At 33.6% G+C, this 27,749-nt stretch overlaps 1 protein-coding gene across 7 annotated transcripts in view; it reads right to left on the reverse strand.

The window, feature by feature from the left end:
* Nucleotides 1–213: 213 nt before the first annotated feature.
* The window catches only part of BRD1 (bromodomain containing 1), a 60,711-nt gene continuing 33,175 nt past the window's right edge, over nucleotides 214–27,749 (reverse strand). For 2 of the 7 annotated variants that reach the window (XM_039343417.1, XM_039343418.1), the window contains exons 6-13: nucleotides 27,317–27,629; nucleotides 24,995–25,255; nucleotides 21,138–21,626; nucleotides 12,044–12,179; nucleotides 11,287–11,414; nucleotides 7,867–7,976; nucleotides 5,712–5,866; nucleotides 214–2,045 (exon numbers count right to left, since the gene is read on the reverse strand). In XM_039343417.1, coding sequence (XP_039199351.1) covers nucleotides 1,862–2,045; nucleotides 5,712–5,866; nucleotides 7,867–7,976; nucleotides 11,287–11,414; nucleotides 12,044–12,179; nucleotides 21,138–21,626; nucleotides 24,995–25,255; nucleotides 27,317–27,629 — 1,776 coding nt within the window. In that variant the 3' untranslated portion in view covers nucleotides 214–1,861. The other 5 variants (XM_039343419.1, XM_039343422.1, XM_039343420.1 and 2 more) reach the window with 5 other exon arrangements.

Below are 27,749 nucleotides of genomic sequence, written 5' to 3' on the forward strand. Positions count from 1 at the left end.
CAAAACTTGGGTTGTAGCAACTATATGTTTGAAATATTATGAAATATTGCCTAGAGCCTATGAATGTATACATTCTTTATTCAGATCCTTATGCTAAAATGAACTCTTAAGAAGTTGGAAGAATTTCCATCATGATGACTAGGATTCAATGGAAATTCAACAATTCTGGATATTTGGAAAACACTTTAAGGGGCCAAATGCATGACAAAAGTATCATTTGAGAAAGGAATTTTATTTCAAGCTTCTAAGGGGAGGGGGAATTACAAACCATAGGGAATAAAAACATTAGAAACTATTCCAAAATTGGCTGTAGCTTTAAAATAAAGATTCAAGCAGGTTTTACAATGAAGAATACCCAATGAAACGGTTTTAAAAGGTTTTAAAAGTATTGGCTTTACCATATTTGCTAACCCATTATTTTAAAAAAAAGCTGGGCATAAATATTCCGTGCATTCGTATGCATTATTTGGTGTTGCATATTATATATCTTGGTACAGTATTTAAATTATCAACGAAGAGTCCAACGCAGTGCACTTATAAATAACGTAGTCATTATAAATCACATTGAAAACATTGCTATTTTCATTGTTACAAATTCAGTATCCCAGTGAACATAGAAAGAAAGTAGCTACAACAATCAATAGTTGACTTTATTTTTTAATATAAAAGATATTAATGGAAACCCCCCTACCACTTCCTTCCCTAAATGTAATGCTTTACCTCTTTGAAATAAAAATAAAGTACTAATTCTATATACATCACATGTACCATACAAAAATGTATCCAAATTTTCTATTGCTACCAAAGTGTTCTAAAATTAAAAGTTACATAAATCCCCTCACTGAAGCAAAGATTACAAGTTACAAAAAAAGTCAAATTACACACAACCCATCAAATTATTTTATACAACCATTTTCAAGACAACTTTTTCTCTCAAAGCAAATTGTCTTATGTGCCTGTATAAAAATGTATATCAATATACTTTATTTATTTCTCTTTATAAAGCAAAGTAATACATTTTCTATAATAAATATAACACAGGGAGGCACATAAAATCCAGGGGAAATAGATGAGATACGGGTTTGTGAGAAATAATACATTTAACAAGTTTAAGCGTTGTGTAAACACAACAAATGTCTAAAATGGTATCTTGGGCAACAATGGAGTGTTTTTAAAGATTTTTTCAACTGATGTATATAGCATAATTTTATTTTCGTTATATTTCTCACAAAGTACCCTCCAAAATAATGTAATTCCTTATTTAAAATATTTATTTGTTGTCATAAATTTACAGTTTAGGTATGTGGTACTTTGTGCAAAGAGTAATGATTTTTTGCGAAGTCAAACATTCAGAGGCCTTGTTAAAAACTATGGATCACAAAAAAGTTACATAAGCAGCACCGCGTCATAATATATGATCTACTAAACCAATCTGATGTTATTTCCTTAAAAAGTTCCTTAGCACCTAATGCTGGATAGTGGTGCCTATGTATTTTTTTTTAAAGTGAAAACAAATGGAAGCGACAATCTATCTTTTTCCCAAATAAAAGAAAGAAATTTTTAAAAAGCTACATCTAAAATCAGAATAAGTTAAGAGCTGACTATACATATATATACATTTTATGAACACTATGAACAAGATATATTTTAATGGAAATGCTTGAAACAGCAACATAATGATAAAACTTTAAATCAATATGGCAATGGTGATTCAGAGAAGCTGCTCAACCAGTTTAGTCTGCAGAATTCTGCCACTGGATCAATGATTACTGAGCTGTATCTTCAATACATTCTTGTAGACAAAAAGGTTAATTTGTAGTTCTCTATACAAGGTTGTTTTATATCTTGGTGACAACCTATGTTAGTCAATATCACTGAAGTCACTGACTGGCTCTCCATGAACTCTATTTAAATGGTTCATAGCACGATCAAAAGCAACTCTTACAGCTTTACGAATACTTGAGTTTCGACCTTCCATCATTTTTAATTTATCTATTGTTTCGTCGATCCCAAGTGGAATCATTTTGGATTTTGGAAGCCACTGCCTGTAAACAGATTAAAGAAAAGGTTTTAAAAATGATACAAAATAATTAAATACTGAGTGCTTATCCAGCAATCCTTTTTTAAAATGTCTCTCTTATCATTTTAACTAACGGTGTATATCTTTTGGGGGATGGTGAAGCACTGAGTCTTTGCTACAGTTCCAAGTGTGATGGGGCCAAGACAAGAACAAGGTTTAATTTAAACTTTATTTCATTTTAAGCTTGAAAAAATATAATCTGACAATCCATTCAAATTTAGTGGCAACTTTTAGAAGAAATATGGGAAACATAATAATCAATGTTATTTATGGATTATTATTTATTTAACAAATTTATACGAGTCCCCATCCCATTGAAAGTGTCTCTGGGCATTATACTGTACAATTAAAACATATATCATAATATCACAACTGTTGAAAACTTAAAAATAAATAAAAAGAGCATCTAAACACACGGGATATTCCCAAGATTGCTGAAAAAAACACATTTTCAGGAACTTCAGAAAGGCAAACAGAGATAGGACTATCCTCATATGGAGGGGAGGAATCACATTCTAGACAGCAGGAGCTGCACAGAAAAGCGAAGTGAAACAAATGTCAGGGGTGATAAGTTATACATGTCTGAACTTGTCTGGAAGGAGAGGAAAGGAATCTTACACATAAGCATACAGACACAAACACATATTTCTTTTTCTCTGTACTTTTTTTGTATTCTTCTTTATTTGTATCAGTTTGTTAACTTGTACAGGTAGTCCTTGACTTACAACCACAACTAAGCCCAAGATTTCTTTTCTTTTTTAAATAATATTTTATTGATTTTCTAATTTTACAATTAAACGTTTAAAAAGCAACGTGGTGACTGGGTAATCAATGATTCCATAACATACATAAATTTTAGCAAAAATCTCAAGTTACAACAGCAGATATTTCCTCTCTTTATCCCTTAATATCTACTATCTCATATTAAATTAATATTCAACTTAACATTAACTACAACTTAACTATAACATTTGGTATGTTATATTTTCTAAACTTTAGGTAACTAGAGTTTCCCTTATCTCAACTTCTACATTTCCCCTTTTTTTAATAACAAAATCTAATATTCTAAATATACATCTTATCTATTTGTATATAATCTTATTCTATTTTAAAAATTCTTTTTTTCACCATATTAAACCAAAAATCTATTGATCTTATTACACATCTTACCTATTCAGTTATAATATTACTTTATTTTCTAAAAAAATATCTATATTCGACCATCTTCAACCTTCTAATCAACTGTATAAAATCCCCCCTAATAAATCAAAACCCTAAAACAGTTCTCCCTCTATTATTGTATTATTTGAGTTAAGAAAAACCATTTAATTACAATTTTTTTGGAAGAACTACCGTATTTTCCAGCGTACAAGACGACTTTCTAAAGCATGCAAATCGGCGCCGAAGTCGGGGGACGTCTTATACGCTGTTTTATATGCCGGAAATTATGGTAGTTTCTGGCATATAAGACAACTTTCTAGGTATGCAAATCAGCGCCGGTCGGGGGTCATCTTATACACCGAGTCGTCTTATACGCCGGAAATTACAGTAGCCCCATTATTTCTTTGATCGCCTCCCCAGTTTCCAGTTTCCCACAGTTGTCCTAATAAGTTTATCTTCCATTCAGTCTGTTCTTCTTCCTTTTCCTCAAGTTTCTTCTGGTTTATGAAAAAAATCTTTTCCATTTTCAATGTTGTCATTCTCTTTTCTAATTTCCCCGTTGGCTGAATCTGTTGGTCAGTTGGGTTCTCTGTCTTAATATTTAGTTGTTCCATTTCTTCTGTTGCTTTCTGCATTGTTGGGTCTTTGGTTGTAGTCAAAATCTGGGTTTGTATATTTAAGCTAGCATCTTGTTCCTTTATGTTGCCTCTCATTTTGTTAACATGCTGAAATAATGGTTTCATGCATTGATTTCAACATAGAAAGGATTTTTTCCTGATCTTCATCCATATTCTCTTGATAATGTATTAAATTAAGGATTTTAAAATCAAATGTTAAAAGTAGTTTTTATAGCTAGATGTGTGACATCTATTTCACGTGTTGCAAATAGTCTTATACTTAAAATTTGGCAGGTAAGAATTTATAGTCCAAAGTATTCCATCACCTTGTGTAGTAAAAAAGACTTCTTATGTAAAGAAATAGGAAAAGTTTCCCACATATAATTCTGAAAGTAAATAAAGGTTTATCTTCATAGTTCAAACAGGCCAGATAAACCGCCTTGCAGTTCCTTCTTTTATGGTATGTCAAGGTTAAGAGGGTTTTTTCTAATTTCTGGGCTTCCAGCCAAGTCTCTTTTAGTCAATAACAAATTGTAATGACATATTTCACCACAGGATGTCATCAATGCCATTTAAAACTTTTTAAATTCCAAGTTTTAGTAATAGTTTTTCAAGATTTGTTTCTTTTTAAATAAAAGCCAATAACTCCAGTAAGAATAGGAAAACTTTTAGTTTCCAAATTTCAAAGATATATGCATCCAATTAAATATAATTGCTCTTCTCACCTAGGTAGTCAATCGCCACTGTTCTTAAGGGGGTTGGGTAAGAATTCCCTTCCCTTTCTCCTCACAGGGGGAAAAATACTTTGGGCAGCTTTTGCAGGAAAAATATTTAAAGTCTTAAGGAGAACTTCAGATCTCATCCAGTTTCATCCGCGTTGCTTTAAAAGTGCTTGTTTGTAGTTTTGACTTCAGCTGTCAGCAGCTTAATGACGAGCCATATTGCTGTAGCCGGTCTTTTCCCCGCTGGTTTGGAGAGCTGTCCCAGATCAAGCGGAAGAGCTACTGCCCTTCCACGATCAAGCAGGGGTCCTCTCCTTACTCGTCACCCCTACAGTGTGACTTTCGACCCTTTCCAGGGTCCCCAAGCAGGATAAAACCGGATGCTGAAGACAGAGCTTGCCTCCATGCGTCTGCCAGAGCCGGGATGGCAAACTGGAAGCCGAGCTCAAGATTTCTGTTGCTAAGCGAAAGTTATGAAATGAATTTTCCCAATTTTATGGCCTTTCTTGCCACAGTTGTTAAATAAATCACTGCAGTTGTTTAGGAAGTAATATGGTTGTTCAGTGAATCTTGTTTCCACATTGACTTTGCTTGTCAAAAGGCTGCAAAAGCTGGTCACATGACCTCAGGACACTACAACCCTCATAAACATCAATCAGTTGCAAGCATCTGGATTTTGATCAAGTGACCATGGGGATGCTGCAATGGTTATAAGTGTGATACATGGTCACAGGTCACTTGTTTCAGTGCTGTTGTAACTTCAAATGGTCACTAAATGGTTATAAGTCAAGGACTATCTTATAAACTTTATACTTTAATAAAAATTATTATATAAAAAGAAAAGTATCTCAATTTTATGATGTTTCCTTCAGCTGCCCTTTGCTTTTCAGATCTGTGAAAGTTGTAAAGGCAAGGACTGGTTGCAAAACTACTTTTTCATCAAAGTCATAACTGCAGATGGTTACTAAACAAGGCTGTCCTTACATACAAAGTCTGTTTATATTTACAAATAACACACTGCTCCTCTAATACAGCATTTGGAGCAATCTTTTCCTATCAAAGAGTATTTCCAATAAATATCTATTTGTCTTACAAAGAAAAATATTTTAAGGTGAGAGAAAAATTACTTACCAACTTCTTTTATTATCAAAAAATAAAACCAAAAAAAGTTTTTCATCTGATTTGGTCTGCATTTGTTCACCAATTTTCAATACATCAAGGGGTGGCACTGGTATTGTAACACCATTGTGATGACCAGCAACACGAGGCATTTTAGGGTCAATTATCTATAAAATAAAGAGGCAAATAATGCTAAATAACTAGCAATATTTTAAAGATCCAAAATATTTAAAAATTAATATTACTATGAACTTATGAATAAGTGAAATCTGGAGAAGCGTACCAACATTTCTCTCCTGAGATATTCTAACTCAGAATCTAATTTCCATATTAACTTCTCCATTCCCTCCTAATCACAGCATTTCCTCAAGCACTTCCAAATGCTCCAATGGAAATCAAGAGACTGTCACATTAAAGTCTGCTTTTGTAAAGGGATTCTCTGGAAGAAATTTTCTCCAATACTAGACGTAAATTAATTCTGTACAGACTTAATATTCAGTCCAGTAGACATAAACTTAAATACATTACAGGTGTGTAGAATTTGGGATTCAAAGGCAAAATTTGCTACTATCTGGAACTTTCGAACTATTCTCTGTAGTTAGAGAAATTCTGGTAAAATGTATTGATTAATAGAGTTGCAGAAGGTGCTACATGCGTTTTGCCTTTGAATCTGAAGTTCTATAGCAGGGGTGTCAAACTCAATTCCATTGGGGGCTGCAATGAAAAGAGCCGAGGTGGCGCAGCAGTTAGAGTGTAGTACTGCAGGCCACTTTAGCTGACTGTGTTCAGCAGGTCAGCGGTTCAAATCTCACCGGCTCAAGGTTGACTCAGCCTTCCATCCTCCCGAGGTAGGTAAAATGAGGACCCAGATTGTTGGGGGCAATGTAAATATATATATACATTGCTTACTGGTGTACACCGCTTAGAGAGTGCTTGCACTTGAAGCGGTATATAAGTCTCATAAATAAATAAATAAATCAGCATTGCGGTTACCCTCGAGGGACCGGGTGGCCAGGGTGGGTGTGGCCTATTGGGTAGGCATGGAGAGCTCTACATCGTTCGTGTCAAGGGTGCCTGTGGGGGCCTGGGCAGGAGTGGGACAGATCTGGGGGTCCCTGGCAGAAGGGGGTGGGACTAGGACAAGTGCCAAGGCATGGTCCACTGGAGGAGGCTCACTGCCTGCTGAAACCCCTCTGCCAGAGCCCATCAAGCTGGATATGTGAAGTAGGCAAGGGCCATTTGCTAGTCACTTCCAGGAGGTGATGCATTTCTTCATTCCTCACAAAGGGCGACACCTCCCCAGCATGCACCCCGGGGGTGGGGCCAACACGGCAGGGCTGGTTCCTTGCTGTTTCCAGACAGCCTTGTGGAGCTAAGACTGAATGTGTTTCAGCATAGATGGCCACCACAAAATTGTACATTGGCTCCTGGCTGGCTTGGGCCAGGGCCGAGGCAGTGGGGGCCATTCCCTCACTGTTTCCAGGATGGCTTCACGGGCCACATGAAACCACTTCACGGGCCGCATCCGGCCCCCGGGCCTTGTGTTTGACATGTCTGTTCTATAGTATACAATCCTAAAATTCAATTTATTGTAGTTCTTAAAAAATAGCATGTGAAGAAATTATCATATAACAGATTGCATTACTTTCCAGACTGTTGATCTCATATTTAGTAACAAGATATGAAATATAGATGTATATGAATGTGTATACACACATACATATCTAAAGAGTTTCAAATACGTTTATGGGTTTATCATTTAAAGTCAGTGTTTAGCTATGCAATGTATTCCAAAGAGATTCAGAAAGTTTTGGCTTTTTAAAACTTATGTTTGCCTGTAACTGAACAATCAGATATAAACTTGTTATTTCATTAAGCACTGTATTTCCTCCTATGAGTGCAAGTTGGCTTATTTTTATGATATGCAAAATACATATTGTTAAATGTTTGTATAACTGAATCTACATGGCAAACAGAGCTACATCCTGACAACTTCAAAAAACAAGTTATTTTATCATATTAAGAATTAAGAAATTACATACTACATTTAGATGTGAGTAACAGGATAGTTGGTTTTATCCCTAATGAAAGTTGATTCCTATATACAGATCCTTACTTTATAAATTTGGTTTTCCCCAAAAGATTTTGTTGCGGAGTGCTAACTTACCAGTGCTGGATAGGAAGGATAGCCACTACATTTGGCCCACACAACTTGTAGAGGTTCAAGGACAGAATTGGAAGCATCCGTTGAAATCCACATGTTATTGTGTCCAACTTCTAAAATGAAGAAAGTTATTTTAGAAAATAATTCATTGTGATCTGTATACTTAAGCTGATGGAAAGGTAAATTCAGGATGCTTTTTTGAGAATAAAAGGATGAAGAAACTGATAAGCAACTTTAATCAACAACATCTTCCCTTGTCCTATATCAAGCAGGTCAAATTGTCAGCCCACAGGCCGGATGTGTCACGGCGAAACCGCGCCCACCCCATTGCCGGCAATAGGGAAAAAGTCCCGATATGTCACGCAACATCACGTGACGTCGCGAGTTTGACATGCCTGTCCTATATGAACTAAGATCTAGAGATGTAGTGGTTAAAGTGCAGTATTGCCAGCAAACTCTGCCCACAGCCTGGAGTTCAGTTCTAACGGGGCTCAAGATTGACTCAGTCTTCCATTCTTCTGACGTTGATAAAATGAGGACCCAGATCCTTGGGGGCAATGTGTAAATTATGCTTCTACATTGCAGACTGCCCAGAGAGTGCTGTAAAGCACTAGGAGGTGCAATTTAAGCCTAAATGCTATTGCTATTGTTGTCTGGCATGATTAAAAATCAATTTGGTTTAGAAGCTGCCTTAAACCAAATCTTTGCAAGCAATCCTCAACTTACGACAATTGGGACAGGAATTTTGTTTTCCGAGTGAAGTGGTTATTAAGTGAGTTATAACATGACTGGACTTGATTTTACAACCATTTTTACCTGGTCATAAAATGAACCACTGCAGTGGTGAAGTAAATTTCAGCCATTAAATAATCTGGCTTCTCTCATTGACTTTGCATGTCAGAAGCCAGCTGAGAAGGACACAAATCTGGGATCACATGACCGCAAGATGTTGCTGCTGTTTTAAATGCAAGCAAATTGCGAAATGCCAGAATTGAGATGAGACCATGGTGCAATGTTTGTAACTTTGAAGTTAGGTTGTAGATCACTTTTTTCAGCACTATTCTAACTTTGAGCTATCGTTAAGGGAGTGGTCGTAAGTCGAGGGCTAATTGTAGTGCAATATTTGATATTTGAGAAAATAATCAAGGAAAGATCATTTGCTGACAGAAATTTTGCCAGCTGTACTATGGAGCATGAAAATACTCAGTGAACTGGATTCAAATTTTAGCACGCACAGATCATTTATTTACAATTATGTATACATTGATTTGTACAACTGTAGATGGTTCACAATAAAACAAAATTAATAAGCAACCATAAGCACTGAAATCAGAATCAACTGTACAAATGAAAGAGACCTGCCACTGAGAAAGCCTAATTTCTAGCTCCTTTCATCTCCTAATTTCTAGCTCTTTCTGAAAGGAAAGACTTTTATTTGCCCTATCTGCCTATGTAGATTAATGGGGCCATTTATAGGCAACATAGTCTCAAAAGTAGCAAGGCCCCCAAAGTAGATAACCCATAGTGGATTTGAAAGCCAACAGTAACCCCTGCAAATCTCACAAAATTGCTGTTACTCTGCACCAGCTGAAATTTCTGAATTGTCTTTAATAGTACCTGTATGTAAAGCAGAATTACAGTAATTCAAGCACAAAATGGGAAAGCACAAATTACTACAGCCAGAGCATCCTCAACCAGAAAAAAACACAATTGGGACACCTGTTAAAGCTGGGCCAAAGTCTTTTGGGCCATGGGCTTCACCTGAATCATCCCACAATGAAATATCCAAGAGCTTCACATCACCTCCTTTATCAATATCAACTAAAAATGTCCACTCAAGATGAAGCAACACAGCACCAACTTCCTTGCAGGTAACTGCAAAGGATATCATGGTCAAATGCCACTGAAAGAACATGCAGGACATAGAAGGGGATATTAAACCATACCTGGGCCCCATCACAATGAAGCTTTCATTCTATGACTAGGCCTGAACCCAGAGAGAAAAGAATCCAAAGAATCTATTTCATTCAATGCCCTTAGTAATTACCACTCAGCCATATTTTCAGAAACCCCAAATCCTTAAAAAAAAAAAGTGGTCAATAGCCATCTAAAATAATAGGTCTAATCTCTTAAAATGTGAGCACGCCAGTTTTAAAGTCATTTTGGTCTAATGGTTAAGTTCTCTCTAGGGGAGTCCAATTGTCAACTTCTGAAACAAACCTGGCTGAAGCCATCTTTGTCATTCTCAGTTGCCACACTGGCTGGGAGAGGGGGACTAGAAACCAGGAAACCCTGAGTTCTAATCCTACCTTCGGCATGAAAGGCAGCTGGGTGACTTTGGGACAGTCATTCTCTCTCAGCTCAACTTACCTCACAGATTTGTTGTGCGGAATATAGGGGGAGGAAGGAGTATTATTTATGTTTGTGTTATTTACAAAAATGATAAAAGATTAAAAAAAAATCTACCAAAAAAAAAGAGCAGCACTCCCTCTATCTCAGTCAGGTATACATGACTGTAAATCCAAATCCTTGTCCCCTAATGGCTTGCATAATTTCCTTTTTCTTCCTTCCTTTAATAAATGCTACAAAATGTCTGAGAAGAAAGGGAAAATATCATCAAATGATGATCTGATCTTAAATTCTCTTTAGGAATACTGTTCCCCTCCAACAGCTGGCACCACAGGTATTTATAAGAGCTCCCTGACATTTTTGGCTTATGTCAAATCTTCGTGTCTCTATTTAAATCCAACAAATAGGATTTACAGTATATCAAATGAGTGACAAATAGCCATTAAGAAAACTGAGAAAAATGTGGCAATATTAGCAAAACCTTATCACAAGACATCTTAAAAGGAAGGAAATGAAATTTATGAAAGCTGTTGAATGGGTTTACAAAGATAAGAAGTTGAAAATAATTTTGTTATATTTAAAATTTAAGGGAGCTTATGACCATAATTGAGCCCAGAATTAAGTCATAAGTTATGCCACTTATTTAGTGGATCACTACCTGACCACACTCAATTTTACAACCTTTTTTTTCAGCGGTCATTAAGTGAACATGGTGGTCGTTAGCCAAACCCACTGTTTCCAACAGGCATTTTTTGCTGTAAACTGTAAGTAAATACCGATTTCCAGAAAAATTTCATAGAGTGTGGTCACATGATGGGAATGCTGCAAAAGGCCATAAATGCAGGATGGATACCAAGTGACCAAACTATGATCCTGTGATCTGGAGGTGACCACTGTGATATTCAATGGTTGTTAAGAGACTGGCGTAAGTCAAAGAGTACATGTATGGTTATTAGTCAAAAGGAAGCATAAGTGAGGTTAAGAAAACACATGCATATTGAAAAGACTTTTACACACCATGGCATTAAGTGATATATATATATATAAATATACACATGAAGATATGTCAATTACCAGCTGCAATTCTTGCTGCTTTTGCGTAGTTTCCATTTTCAATGCATGATATCAACTCACTTCTGTCTTCTAAGGTGTGCCTTCGTATTCGCGCTGGTTTACCTTTTCCACATTTTGGCAGGCTAAAACTACACATATTTTAAAATGTATTAGAAATCACCAAAATATATTTTTCTCAGAGATCCAAAAATTATCTTAATAGGGCTGTGTTCACGCTACTATCCAGCAGCAAAAGTTGTAAGGGCAAAAGGAATTCTTTCAATTCTAATTCAGGAATTCAAAATAACACAGAGCATTTTTTAAAAATGCTGAAATTTCAAACTATGCCTGCAATCCCTGATGAGAAAATGGGGACAGTGTTCACTAATTTCTTATACACAGTTATGCCATTTCCCATATTGTTCCAATGCACCTGCCAACTGTTTAAAACATATTTTCATAATATAGCTAGCAAAAAGTTGCTTTCTTTGAGAACTAAAAATCCTGTGCTTTATATAAGGACTAAAATCCATCTCAGGGAATATTGCAAAGATCTCTTTCTGTCTGTTAGTACATAAATTCACGCGACATCAGAGGAATTTGATTTTCTAAATTTAACTTTTCAATCTCTCTCTCTCTCTCTCTCTCTCTCTCTCTCTCTCTCTCTCTCTCTCTCGTATGTGTGTTATGGATTACATCTAGAATATTGTAAGTTTCACACTGCTGATCCCTCCACTATATTTTGAGTATCCTTTCATTTAAGCAAACATATTTTTACCTTGAGTTACATAACAGACTGTTACTTGAAGATATGCTAGACTCTGATGCACAACGGCGACGAGGTTCAACTTTTCTTCCTGGAGTATCATCTATTTCTGACTCTTTATTGCCATCTCCAAAACCGTTTGAAAGGCCTGGCAGGTTAACAAAGAAAAAAAAAAGACGCCTAATTTGGAAGGATGCTGCAGTTTCATACAAGTTTATATATGTGTTAATTTGCATTTTTTACTTTCTCTATTAACAGAACTGTAGTATTTGAAAAGAAAGGATAAAATGTTAATTAAAAAAAACTCAGAAGATGTGTAGGCACCAGTGAAAAAAGGAGGTCCAGTCAAAGGAAATAATAATTGCAAGTCATATTAAACAGAAGTGCTCCTGAAATAAGATGCAGAATCAAATCACAGGAAGCAACACACAACTAAAATCCTTCATTCAGTTATCACTTTAGAAAACATGTAATCTCAAACTGTAACCATGTGAATGATATTCAGTATAAACCACCATAGCTGCAAAAGAAAGTATCATTATTCTTCCCCAGTGGCCAGAAGAAAATGAAGTCATTGTCCTCCACTTCTCACCTCATAATTGGATCAAAAGCAGTCAGCAAAGTGTTTATTTCCATAAATTTAAAATCGTCTTCTTCTTCTTCATCATCATCCAGCATTATTATTCTATACACATGCTATCCCATACAAAACAGTACAACACTCATTGAATCCAAACTTCTATAACCTAAACTATTCGATAATTCTAAATTTGAGAAAAGAGGCTGGCAAATCTAATATAGTAAGAAAATATTTGTAGGGTTATTGTGGACATGTTGAGAAAGTACTGAAAAGAATGATGGAATTTTTATGACTAATAATCAAGATACCAAAGTATGTATCATAAATGAAATATTTCCAATATTTTACTGTTAAACTATTTTAAAAGGATGTTACCATGTGGTACTCATACAACAAAATAATCCAAGAATATATGATCCTGCTGAATAAAATTCAGATGTCCACACTGTCTTCTATAATTTCCATATAACATACGCATGCCAAAAGAAATACTCATATATGAGGAAAAAGCAATACAGGAATATTTACCTACTACTATTAGCAAGATATTACTGTTTGGCTTGGTATTTAATACATATTAATGCATGACAGCAGGCAGCAGATACTATCCTCTCTATATTAAAGGAGTCATTTTCTCATAGCAAAATAAACATGTTTTGCTTGTTGCCTAAAAGGTTACCAGAGGTATTAACATCAAATATTTTATATCTATTTTATATCTACACCCATGCTCACTCTATACAACAGCATAAAGGTAAAGTTGTTCCCACTATCAATAACAGTTACCATGTGCATGCATTTTAGTAAAGATTATACTACTAGAAACAGCAATTATATTCCTATATCATCATTGAAATGGGAAAAATTCATATTATTATAATTTCTTCTTAATGCAAAACATGGTACATAACTCTGACCACTGTACAAATATACACATACAGAGAAGATGGAACTGTGGAGGACTGTATATTTCTCAGAAGCCTAGAAAGTAAATCTGCCAAATAAAACATTGTATTTTCAAGCATATATATGCATTTTTCCTATTTAGCCTATTTAGATAAATGAATCTAAATGCATAAAAAATATTTTATTGCCTATGTCTACATAGTATTCTCTACTCATATTATTTTATATAAAGACTGAGTTTCAAAAAAATGCAAAATATAAAACATACCAAATGCTTGAATATTGCTGGGAACAGATATAGTCTATCTATAGTTCCATTCATATTCTGGATTAGCTGACAGGCTATTTAAGAGATTGACTTAAAACAATGAAGAGGGAAAATAGTCTAGAAAATGCATACTGCTGACATTTCAAACAATTTTGGAAAATTTCAAGGACTGCCCTGACAGGAAATTGATGTACTTGCATATCTGAATTCAACTTCTGCCTATTAGATGTTCTGTCACATTTACCTAAAATATGTCCCAATACATAAGTTTTTGATTCAAAGGGTTATTTAACTCCCCATGATTTTTGCATGTATATATGTATGTGTCAATGTGTGTATATATTTTCACATGGTCATCTCAAACAATAGTTCAAGATCACTCCATTTTTTGGTACAGCTAGATAAAACAATATTCATAACAACAAAATCAACTATTAATTTGGTTTTAAGAAAAACAGTTTATGACATTTAAGTGAGATTATTATTATTCACGGTTAAAAATACCCATAGTTTATTTTCCTTCTAAAGAATCAGGCTTTTACTTCTGCAATATTAAAGGTTTATTTTTATATTACTACTGTTCCACATAGTAACTATATTAGCATATAGACATATAAAATTTAACTGGCAACGTATGCATGTGCATGTGAAATCAGGAGGTTGAAATAAGCAATTATATTCTCCTTATCATAGAATAACTGTATTTATTTTAACAAATTGTTTTATTGACATACAACACACACACACATGGAAGGAAATCATTATTTTTTTTTTACTTGAGAGGATGTTACCGTGAACATAACTGAATTGTATTGAAGATGAGAATATGGTGGAGAAGGTTTAACACTGCTAACAAAGCCTTTTGAAATGTATACAACTAAATCAACTTGTTATTACCAGAGTAGTGTTCTCTACTGATCCCTCTCGAAACAAATAAAAAAAGCAAAATAAATTTTAAAAAAATGCAAGCACAGCCACACAAGCAAGCATAAATAATATAGGAAACATAGAGGTAAAATTATTAACATTTGTAAAGTCAGACATGAGATACTGAATTTAGGAAAATTATGCCCATCTACTTTAAATAGCACAAAGCTACTTTACTTGTTTTCTGGCTAACTGAAACACACAGGATTAGGTTATCTTATGTAGACATTAGCTAAGTTATAAAATGTCAGCAATTTCAACAATTAATTTTTTACAACTCAAAAGTTTGTGTAAAAACGTGTATGCAAAAACATGTGTATGCATAAAACCATGCTTTATTTTTTAAAAAAAAAACTATTAGTGACTTTATTGTATGCTCTGTGGATATTCATACCTTAGGCAATGAATAAAGTGGAAAATTGTTACATTATTGGTGAGGTCTAAATCTGGGCCAATGGAAGACTGAATTAGTTTGTAGAGGAATGATAATGGAAAGGAACACTCTTAACCAATCAACCCACAAGTAAAATATCTAAGGTAAGAATTCTGGGGATTGGTAAACCTGCAGCCAATTTATGTCACATAGATTGCAACATACAATTTTATAACTTACGGAGATGGGAAAATATACTGAATGAAGAGCATAGGTTCATATATATCAAAGAGTTCCTCCAACAGTGTTCAAGATACTGATTTTGTTATAAGGATGGCTGATGTCTCCAACATGATCCAAAATAATTACTTGAAATGTAATTGTCTTTCTGCGTTCCAAAATTCATTACATTGAATTCCAGTCCGTGTTCAGGATAATAGAAAATAATTAGGATCCAAATAGATAAATAGTCAGCATATTAGTTAATATGAGAACCTGGAAGACAGTGAAAAAGCCATTTAGTCTCACTGAAAGGGAAAGAGCTTGATATAAATAAGCCCTCCTCCCAGCAGAATTCAGAGCAAGATTAGCAAAAACTACGCAAATTATCCATGTTACTACTTGTTTATTATATGTTTAATCTATCTATAGAGAGGAGTTCTGTGGGTAAATGATAAAGTTATTAAAATAATACAAAATAGTAAAAACAGATACAACGGACTGAAACAGTCTGTTTTGAATCTGCTGCTCATTATTGAAATTGGTATCAACAGAAAATGATAAAGTATTTTAATAAAAATCATGGGCTGATTTTGGAGGGCAGATTTCTTTTTCCAAAACAAAATTCAAATGATACTTGTGCACTTATTTCTATATTTAATAGTCAATATTAGTAATTTGCCTTATGCCAAAATAGTACAGAAAAAATATTAGTGATGAAAACCTAAGAAACTATCCTGAGTATATATGGTGTATTATGGTAACACATTTAAGATTATAGAAGCTACTAATTCATTCAGCATATATGAAGGCAAAACACAGTTGTCTTGAATTTAGCTAAAATTACTTTCTATTTAAAACTTATATAATATTTAAAAATGTTCAAAGAAAGCAGATTAAACCATAGAATGAATGTTGATAATGAACTTCCTAAGAATGTAAATAGATAAGAAAGTGAACCTAAAAAGCAGTTTAAATATATAGGAATGTACCTTGATAATGCATGATTTTAGATAGGATATTTTTTTAAAAAAAATACTATGGACTGATATTGTCAATTGTTCAAAGAGAAGGAAAGGTGCACTTTGTGCACATTTATCATTATTTGCAATTTTTTTTTACAAACGAAAGATGTCATTTTCTATATTAGACACATCATTTGCTAACACTATGTTTAATAACAATGAGTTCTGACAATCAGAACACAAAGATGTAGAACTTTTTATATAAAAATAGATTGCATAGATGCTGGAAATCCAGAGATTTTCATTTTTTTTTCAAGACAGCATGAATCACTGTTATTATATAACATAAATATTTCTTTAACAATCTTGTTTGATAAAAAAAAATGAGAATAGTTATGCTAAATTCATTTTCTTTATATGAGATAAGGTGCAATGGGTATAAACCTTGAAATCCTTTTACTTGAATGCAGATCACAAGCCCTGGACTTAATTTTTATTCATTTCTACATACAACTTAACAATTATGATGTCATTTAATTAATGGGTCTGTTTTAAAATATCTTCCTGTATTTTTTTTTTAATGTAATCAGTTTTAAATGTATTCAGTTTACTAAACTAGTTGAGCTAATCTATCTATACAGGAATGAATAGGAAAATGAAGCTACCTTTCAAGCATCAGAAAAGGTACCAATATTTGCATTCATAGACAATACATTAGCAGCACCCATCAGCAAAGCCTCTGCGCAAGCTCACACATATGGAGGCAAGCAGGGAAAGGAAAAGAAATAAGAATCCCTGGGAGACATGATCATTTTAACGCTTTAAGAATGGGGATTTTGCTTATATCAATGTGCTCTGCAATGTGCTCTGCCTTTCAAATGCTTTACTTTCGCTGATTGTTTTGTGAGCTTATCTCACTTCAAGGGTATTAGAATATTTTGTTTTTGTTTAAGTATCATTTTTCTAATCGTGTATTGTACAAAATAACCTTTCCTTTTAAAAATGTTGAACAAAACATTGCAAGAGACTGTTAGCTGTAACTGCACATATTGCTCTAAAGGATTAGTTTGTTAGTTGGAAGATTAAGTTATTAGAAAGCATTATTTATTAAAATGTCTGCCATAAAGTGTGTTGAGTCAAAAATGCTTATTTCACAAAAAGGCAAACTGATAAGGCTAAACACAAATCTGTTTCCAAAGATCCTGAACACAAAGCAGAATTGAGGTCTAGAAAGTAAATATATTTCATCTTTATCCAAATATATAGGGAATAACCCTACAGAAAACACATGAATGATTCATTAGTATTTATCCAATTCCAGGAGGCTAGTGCTTTATATTGAAGTACTCCCAAACCCTCAATTTTATGAATTTGTTTATATTATCTATCTCCGGATCATACAGTTTAGGTCTCAACTGCTGATGCATTTGTGAACACAGGGAAGCTGAAACTCACCCCGTCAATCTCTCCTCCTAAATGCCTTTTTGGTCCTTTGCCATCCTGTGCCCACCCCAGCTGACTTTTGCCACTGTCTTCTTGATCCTGTTGAAAAGATATGTCCAGTCTGATGTTGGGCCATATGGAGCCGGCTTCACCAGGGAAAAAGAAAAAAAAAGTAAAGCAGCTCCTCCCTGAGCCCACATGCACCAAAATGCCATTCTCCTGGGCTTATGGGGTTGGCTTTGCACTGTGAAAAAGGAAAAAAAAAAATAAAGGCACAAAGCAGCCTCTCCCTGAGCCAGAGTGGAACAAAGGGGTATTTCTTTGTAAAGAGTTTCTGGGCAGGGCTGAGGTTGGCTTTGCACTGGGGGGGGGGGGAACTTGCTTCCGATCCCTCCCGCCTGCAATCCAGCCAGATACAGCCAATATGGTACTAAGGCATTTTAGCACTATCCGGCTCAGGGAAAAACTGCTTTGGGTTTTTCTTTTCAAGCAATAGCATGGGTGCTATGAAATATGTGCTGGCCAAAGTGCCTGAACTGCAATCATGTGATGGGTCTGTGTGTGCTGTAATAGCAACAACTTTGAAAACAGGCGTAAGTTTCCTTTTGATCACTGAATGAATGGTCTGTGAACAAGGGCAACCTGATTTATTAAAGTTTTAGGATGCACTTTATAAATATATTAGAAAACTGAAGTTCTGAGAAAAATAAAATTCTCTTTTACTCCTAACTATATAGTTCATATACTTGAAATATAAATTATGGCTAAAAATATTGGTAATGATAGCAATAATAAGAGAACATTTAAAAAGAATATCTTTTCTCTACACTTCAGTGGAACATTTCTTGTAATTCTCACAAAACCATAGTGCCAAACAACAAAATTGCTTACTACAATATGCATTCCCAGAAACCAAATCCCTACATAAAGACACAATACATTAGAGTGGATTTAGAGTTGTATTTCATTCTAAAATATCATTGGTTCAATGGAATCAAAGCATGATTCAATCCAACATATTACTGGTTTAAATCCAGTATGGTGTCCTGATCACACTTGAGGACTTCTGTAGATTACAGATAAAAAAATGGATTAAAAATCATGTTACTCAAATCATTAACTGAAGCAATCCAATTCACTTAATATACACCATAGCACTGTGTTAGTTCAGAGAAAGATCATCACTCCCACTTGTGAACCTTCTAGAAGTATGTGGTCTGTTACTATCAGAAACACAACAGAACAGATCTTTGATGATTCAATACATGCAGATATGAAACATCAAATTTAAAAGCATTGCTCACCAAGTACAATTCTCCTGCTTTTATATTTTCACGAAGGCAGTGAAAGCTCTGATTATTTTTCACCTTTCTAAAATAGTAAAGCAATTTAAATAAGGAGTTGCATGAAATGTGAAAATTATAACTATATGCAAGAAGCTCATATATTTTAAAAGCTTACCTGAGCAGCTTTTTCAAAATCCTATTATATTAGGTCAAGATAATGCTCATGTGCCATGAAGTTATTATTTTTTAACCCACTTCTATGGCACTTGCAAGACAGTCAATACATGGATAGCCAGACCCCCCAAATTGCAGACAAACTCCAAATCTTACAACCCAGCATAGGAATACTTCTGGCACCAACTATTAATTGTGTTAAGTCCTTGAACAAGTGTAATACGTTCCAATAAAATAAAATAAAATCCCAAAATGGAAGATTAAAAAATGCACTCTTTTGTGTAGCACAACATCTTGTATCCTCTTTATATAGCAAGGTGGAAAAAACCCACTCTTTTCTCCACGTAATTACAGAAAGTGACTCACTCCTAGAGTAGAAATATTTTAACAGGAATTCTAAGAAACTCGTATCATTTATCTTTACAGTTCTGAATTCAATTCAACATGATTAATTCACACCAGATCTTTTGTTTTCTATTTCCTTTCTGTGAAAAACAGTGAAATAATTTAAGGGCACTTTTTGAATGGTTTCTACCTTCTTAAAAAATAGAGAGAGAGAGATGTCTAGATTTGTTGGGTATTTTTCTCTTCTTTTTAAAAAAAGTCTCTTCCTACTTATTTTTTTAACTTTTGGAGAGCAACTGAAACTCTTTTTATTTCAAGAGCTTTTATCTGAATTAGGTTTAAACAGACTAATACTTTCTAAGTTTGACATTATTTTTTTCTGTTAGATGCTGTGTTTCAGTTTGACATGTTTTATTCTGTCTTGTAAATTACTCTGAAATTCTGTTATGAAATTTCTTTTATAAATTCTGAAAATATATAAACTTTCATCTTTAAATAATTACAATGCTATTATCATGTACAACTTATGCTTGATCATTTTCATACAATTGTTCAAAGCAAAACCTTAAGTAAGATCCACAGATTTAGAAGGAACATTCAACCTGAAAATACATACAGTATAAAAACAGTGTAAAGGCAACAGTAGCTGCTGAACAATCAGCCAGTTATTACTATTTTAGTTCATAGCTCCAAATTCAAAGGTAGAATTCATGATTGCTAAACAGGAACTTATGTAAGTTTACATCCAGAAATAAAAAACATTAATCAACTATTTTATCCTATTTATTGAAACACAATATATTTTATATTGATTGGTAGACTTCGAATACTAAAATAAGTGATTTTCATGCTCTAAGTAATTTGTTTTCAGGAATAAAAAGTCAAAGAAATTTGTAGACAGCACATTCGTAGATAACAGTATCAAGAAAACCCATTATATACACACTGTTTCTAACCAAGCATTCTGACTTGAATGTGAGATAAAATTCTTGCTCTTACATCAATTTATATCACATTATCGGTTATGAACAGCGTAAGTTTAATTAATTATCTATGCTAAAATTAAACATAGTAATTAAGACGTTTGCTACCCACTCGTAGAGATTTCAGATTAGTGTTATCAATACTGAGAACACCTATCTTTTAGCTTTCATTAGAAGCACTGCATAAAACATACAGAAAATACAAAATATGAAAAGCACTTGTAGAAACATTTTATATATACCTATATCTAAATATAATAGATGTACACAGATACATATGTATACATTTTCAAATGCCATTTCATGGAATTCACCCCTCCCCCCCAAAAAGAAATAATTATTAAATTGTTACATGGAAATGGATATAATTTGCAGCTGAATTTTAAATAAAGTAATTTCTATTCATTAGAAACAAAGGTAACTATATATAGTCATGAAGCAACAAATTTCAACTGCAGACCAAAAATCCACTGTACCAAAAGCAGAGCTAGACATAAAAGAAATAAAATTAATCTGATAAAGATATACTAAGAAAATCACATTCTGTATTTATATTATTGATTTAGCATAAATTTATTTAATATATTTAATAGTTATCTAGGTTCTACTTCAAAAAGTAGTTAAAGGAAATGTTTACCTGTATCCAGACGCTTTACAGGGGACTCATCATCCAACTCAGAATCTCCACATGCACTCCTTGATCTTTTCCTGGGCTGCAGTAGTGTCTCCAACCTTGGAAGGACTACAGACAAAAAGGTTTTGGTCCCTAGCTGTGGAGAAGTTGGCTGGGTTTCAGTGTTCTTTGCAGACTTTGGGGGGCTTACACTTTTCGATTTGCAGAAGAGAATTGATGTACGTCTGTTTACATCAGTTGATGACTCAGCTACAGCAGAAACAGTCGACTCACTGAGATTACTGTCAAGTAAGTGTTCTGGAGTGTGTCCGTTTATTTCTTTCTGAATAGAAGTACTATACAATTCATTGTCAAATTTTACTCTTTTGTAAAACTTATTCTGCTCTGGATTGAGTTCTACTGGTTTGAGGGTTGGTGGCTCTGAATTAGTCTCCGAGTTTGAAGGAAGAGGTAATGCATCTGATGGTTCAAGTTTAGGGGGAGATTTATCTCCTGAAAAAATTAATAAAGTTTTTTTTTGAAAACTGATAATTATAAGAGCTACTACATAAAACTTAGTATCAAATAGGTAGCCCGCAGTAAATATTGTTTGATACAAAGTAAAGCATCTCATGTATGTAAACTTTAAACAAACTATCTGTCCTAGTTAATGCCTAAATTTATGTGGGAATGATGTAAAAGCAAAAAAGAGTGGCTTTAATATTCAATGTCATTATTTGGGAATAGAAACTCTCACTGGAACTAATATTATGAATTATTCTTGGAGTTATGGACTTCTTATGAATGATTTACATGTTTAAATATTAGATTTAAATATTAGATTTACATGTTTAAATATTAGATTTATACTGCAGTATTTGTGTCTTATGCTGTTATAAAAGTAGAATTCTACTGAATATGTATTTATATGTACTTTATGTATTTACCTTTTTCAACTGTTCTTAACTAAAATAATAGAGGTTAAATTAATGTATTTAGAAAGCAATATTATAATTATGATAAATTTTCACTTTGATTAAATTAAAATACTTTGGAAGAAAACATTAAAATATTTCAGAGAACTAATTCTTATCAATTTCTCTTTTATCTTCTATTTGTTTGTTTATTTATTTATTTAAGTGATATTTTAGAGATTCTTTTCAGAAGTTTTGTAATCAGGATTTTAGAATATTTTAGAATTTTCTTACTTAAGTTTCAAAATACAGGTATTCCTCTCTACCTTTGGTAGAGAACTTCATCACTAAGTGACCCATGCATAAGGTGTGACATTACATGACCATCTGACAGGAGTTCCAGCAATCCGAGTTCTCATTGTTAGGTGAATACCATATTGTACCACAGTCCTGTGATTGCCATTTGTTATCTCCTGCCAGCTTCTCATTGACTTTGCTTGTTAGAAGGAGGTAGTAGATATCACAAATGGCAACCACATGATTGCAGGAATGCTACAATAGCCACAATTACAAGGATCCATCTTAAATCCCCCTCATTCAGTGCATCAAAATTTTGAGTGGATATTAAATGAAGACTGCCTGTATTATATGCATGAATCTGTCTAGATAAAAACATAATCAAGGTAGTTATTTCTATAATTTTCTTGTTAATATCTCAGTCTAACTATATTACTGTGCATGTTTTTTGCATAGACAACAAACCAACCGTCCCCCAGACAACAGTTTACAAAAGTTACTCTTCACATGGTATCTGTCCTATACATACTGAAATTACTGATCAATTTAATCAAATTTACTATTGTACAATTTTATTAATAAATCTATTTGAATCCCAACTTCAGATGTCAACCTCTACGATAATTTGATTGAGAAAATAATTTCAGAGCACAGAAATTTTTTATGTCTTAACTTTGTTTTGCAGAGGCTTTAAAAGCCTCGACTATAACATTTCTTTTCACATTTAAATAATCAAACTGATTATTTTGAAAATTTATGTTTATAAAGGGGGATATTTACATTCCTGCCAATTGAATAATTGGCCCTGGAAGATCAGGGACAGCTGATAGCTTATAAGTAAGTATATGGCCATGATCGATGATGATATTACTATCCAATACACCTTTAGGGAATACATATTTTTAGAGGAATATTAGTAATGGTATCATCTGTGTGACAGAATAAGAAAGGCATAGCCATCTGAATCCCACCAAAGAAATGTAACTGAATTTATTGGCAATAATTTCCATACTATTCTGTATAGTGAACTATTTAGCCACCTTTATGCATATCTGTTTGACCTATTCTTATTGTTTCTATTCAAATAACAACATTCAAGTTGGAATATATTTAAGAGTAATTTTGAGATTTAATCAACATACTTTAAGAAACTTGTGAAGTTTTTCTAAAGGGAAAAAACCTGGCCTTTTCTAGTGAATTAGAATTTGTCACTTCTTTATTCATATGGTAATTCATTTTACTACTATGTGAACTGCAGTTTTATACTATTAATAATGGTTGCTATGTAGAAAGTCACCAGCAGCTTCAGCCTGAAAAAAACTAAACAAGGCTGTGTATGTGTGTGTGTGTGTGTGTTAAAAAGGTCTCATTTATCTTTTACTGTGCCAGAATGCAATTTGATCTGTACATGTTTATTCAAAACTGTGGTTTATAGTTCACATACTATAATATTAAAAATGAAGGTTAAAGGGGAAAAATGTAACATCTTAATCTTTCTTCCTACTCTCCCCATTTGAAGATGAAAATCCTGAAAATTTGATAGAATATTAAAACAACCAAAAAACCCCTCCTTGAGTGTAATCTTTTGTAAGACCATTCTTTTTACTCTATTTATATTATATCAAAATTTTCCTATAAGACAATCTATAGCATTCAATAATTCTGTGTATAGTCTACCTAAAGGATGCTGACTTGTTTATGACAGAGCTTAAAGGGTCTTTGTTACTTTTGTACTTCTGGTGCCTTTTGATCTAATTTGGAAAAAATAAATAGAATAGCTTTCCTGTTTCATGCACTACAATATGCAAACACTGAAATTTTTGCAATGTCAGTTGTTGTCAACTGTTAAATCTGGGAAGTATGAGGTTATAAAAAGGTCTCCTGGAAAAAAATCTTTTGCATCTTCTATCTTTATGACTTAGAACAACAATTTGGATTTTTTTTAACCTGTTCACCTCTCCCATTAAACTGGCTATGACACCACCAACAACCTCTTGCAGATTATAAATTGCTTAGGAATCAACTTAATTTCCAAATATTTAGTACTGTGATTTTGTTTCTGTCTTGGATGTGTTTTCTTTTGCTTTCTACGACATCTAAGGTTTTTATTTACAATATTTTTCCTACATTTTAGAAATAAAATGCAAATATATTGTTATAACATTTTGCATTTCAGTCTCCTCTAGTATTGAACGTATTTACAATTCTGCTTGTAGAAAACTAACATTTTGGAAACTGCACTCTTACATGTATTACCTGAGAGTAATCTCTACAAAAGAGAACAGATTTTTATTTTGGATAAAAATGCATGGAGTTGCTTTGCAAGTTTATTAAACGCATCAACAAATTTATGCTGAAGCGTTAAAGTAAATTTAGGTATTAATAGTGACCACTAAAATATTTCTAAAATCTCCATTCCCCTCCCCTAAAAAGAATATGGGTTCAGAATTTATCACTTAAATATACTGTTTGAATATGGGTAGGGAAAAATAGAAAAAAAATTATTTCAATCTATATTTATGTAATATCAAAAAATACCCCTTATATTCCTATTTAGAACTGTTTTGGACTTCTAAAAATTTACAACTAATAGTAAATTAGCTCTTCTATCCACCCCCAACCCTTTCCCTCTGAATGTACTGTTATGATTTAAATCAAGATGTCTCTTACCTTCTTCCTCACTTTCGTGTTCCACTACTGCATTTTCTTCTTCAAAGCTTCCAATACCTGACTCAATTTGAGGGGGTTGATGATGTTGCTGACTTATCTTGCTGCGAATCAAGTTAATTTCCTTTTTTAGAAGCTTTGCTCGTTTGCTCCGAGACCCACTGGATTTCATTGCACAAGTGAGATCAAGTTTTTCTAACAATTCTTTCAGCTGCTCTTCCAAAGACATGTGCATTCTGTTGGCAGGATTCAGTAACCTATCCACTGAATTAAAACACATGCATTTACAATACTTTTCTATAGTATGAGAAACAGCATGACTCTGCTGCACAATGATACACAATAAAACAAAAGCTATTAGATTGCTATTTCAATTGACTTTCACTGCAAACATTAAAGCAGCAGTATGGTACAATATGGAGCAATATGGAGTATGGTACTACTACTGAGAGCATCACTTTTCCGAATCCATTTCACAGACAAGAATCACACTGCACATAGACTTTTATTCCTGAAGTACAGCACAAATAGTGGCTACTTACTCCATTGCAAGGTAAGAACTGATCAAATCTAACTTCTGCCTTAAAGTTAATGCTCAAATCACCTTTTAATTTTAAGGAGCCAAAAATTGTTTTCTGTATCATTCATGCAGTTTATTTTTGTACCTCAAAGTATTAATTCAATGTTTTCAATATGTACCACGTGGTGTTAGAACACATAGGCTGTTATTCAAGACACTAAGCAGTCTCAAGTAAAGCCCGTCCTTCATTTCATTTTCATCGTGCAAAGTTCTATAGCAGGGGTGTCAAACTGCCGACCCGCAGGCTGGTTGCATCATACGAAGGCCGCAGCCACCCCAGCTCCAGCAATGCAAAAAAAGTTGTGATATATCACGGCATGTCACATGACGTGGCAAGTTTGACACCCGTGTTCTATAACAATAAAAACTTCAGCTATTCTATTAAAAGAAAATGCAATTAATTTTTGGAAGAGACATTTATATCCAATGTATCCCTGAATTAAGTTGAACTTTATTCTAAAAATTATGAAACATTAAAAACTTGGGAAGGGATTTATTTAATGATGCAGAACATAATTTATTTACTGAGAAAGGACTGGTGGAATAATGTAAGATGAATAAGGCAATCAATAATTCTTTGCAAATCTACTAAAATGCATTAGTGTGAGCTGCATTATGCTTTTGTTTTCCATTAGTATTCAAGTAGGAATTCATATTAACTGTATAAACAGTACAATGGTAAGATCCAAGGTTTGATTTAGCCTTGAACAAAAGACATTTCTGAAACATCATTGCAAAGTAATTGATAAATTGTCACCATAGCAGTCCTAGAAAACAAAGAATGTTTTCTGAAAGGACAAATTTAATACAAAATATAATAATACTTATCCTAATTAATGTGGTTCAATAGCTGAGTCCACTATTACATCATGTTGTCATAAAAATCTATGGGAAAGTTCAGCCCTACTTCCATCACTCCCAACTCCAGTTTCACAGTTATGTTGTTCCACTTCTGTTAAAGATATCACACTACCTCTACTTTGATCAAGAAGAGGAGGTTTTTAAGATCAACTGAAAGAAGTTCTTGTTCTAAGTTTTGCAATTCCTCTGTAAAGCTTGCTTTTCCTGCCTTGTGAATTTAGGTTTTGTAACTCTATATTAGAAGAATCTAGTGCATCCCTATTGCTTGCCCAATAAATATATTATGTAACTATTAAATTAAATTAAAAGCTTCTAATTAAAAGTATCTGTAAAGTAAGGTACTCCATTAATTGATCCACAACTGCCTACATCAATCATTCAAACCAGTTTGGGATATATACAGCCATTATCTTCCAACAGAAAGAACAGTAAATAAATAAATATAAAGATGACAATATGGGAAGGAACAATAGGAAGGGAAGTAGAGAGAATACAGGGAAAAGTAACAGACAATGAAGAAAACAGAGAGAAGTTATATTTAAGCATTAGAAAAAAGAATTCCATTCATGAAGTCTCTTCCAAGCAGCAATTCAAAAGCATATAACACAACATAACACATATATACTTCAAACAAATACTGTCTCATCTTTTCCTTTTTTCTTATTAATAGTAGTCCATCCACATAAGTATTCAATTAATTTTAAAATAATTTGTGGTACAGGATTGTTGTTATGTAGAGTTAATTATATACAATTCTTGCTTAAGAATATAGAAGAACATGCCTAAAAGTGTTCATTTACTGTATAGAATATATACACAAAAATATGTCTGTTTATACAAAAACGTGAAAATATTGTTGCAATAATTGACATTTATTTCCTTACCATCTTCCCAGGTAAAAGGTGGAGGAGATTCAAGTTTAGGCCGTTCAGGTAAGTGCATTCCAGTTTCATTATTATATCCAATTGCTTCAGCATCTCTTCTAGCTTGTCTCAAAACAACACCTCCTTGATCTCTTAACCGCACAGCAGCTCTGTAGAATATTGTATCTTTTGCATTGTACTTCATACAGTTCTCAATAATAAGGTTGAAATCTTCTTCAAACTCATTGAGATTTTTATAACCTTGGGCATCTAACCGTTTTCTCATAGTAGAAAAATCCATGGGATGTTTGATGTGATCCAAATAATCAGGAACCTGAAATACAGATTTTAAATGGAAGACATGTAGATAATGCATGAAACCAAAACATGTGTTTTGCTCTACACACAGAAACACTGTAGCCCACTGTATCTCTCTCTCTCTCTCTCTCTCTCT

This window comes from Crotalus tigris, unplaced genomic scaffold, assembly GCF_016545835.1.
Source record: "Crotalus tigris isolate CLP2741 ecotype Arizona unplaced genomic scaffold, ASM1654583v1 scf7180000017850.1813134, whole genome shotgun sequence".
Taxonomy (NCBI): Eukaryota; Metazoa; Chordata; class Lepidosauria; order Squamata; family Viperidae; genus Crotalus; species Crotalus tigris.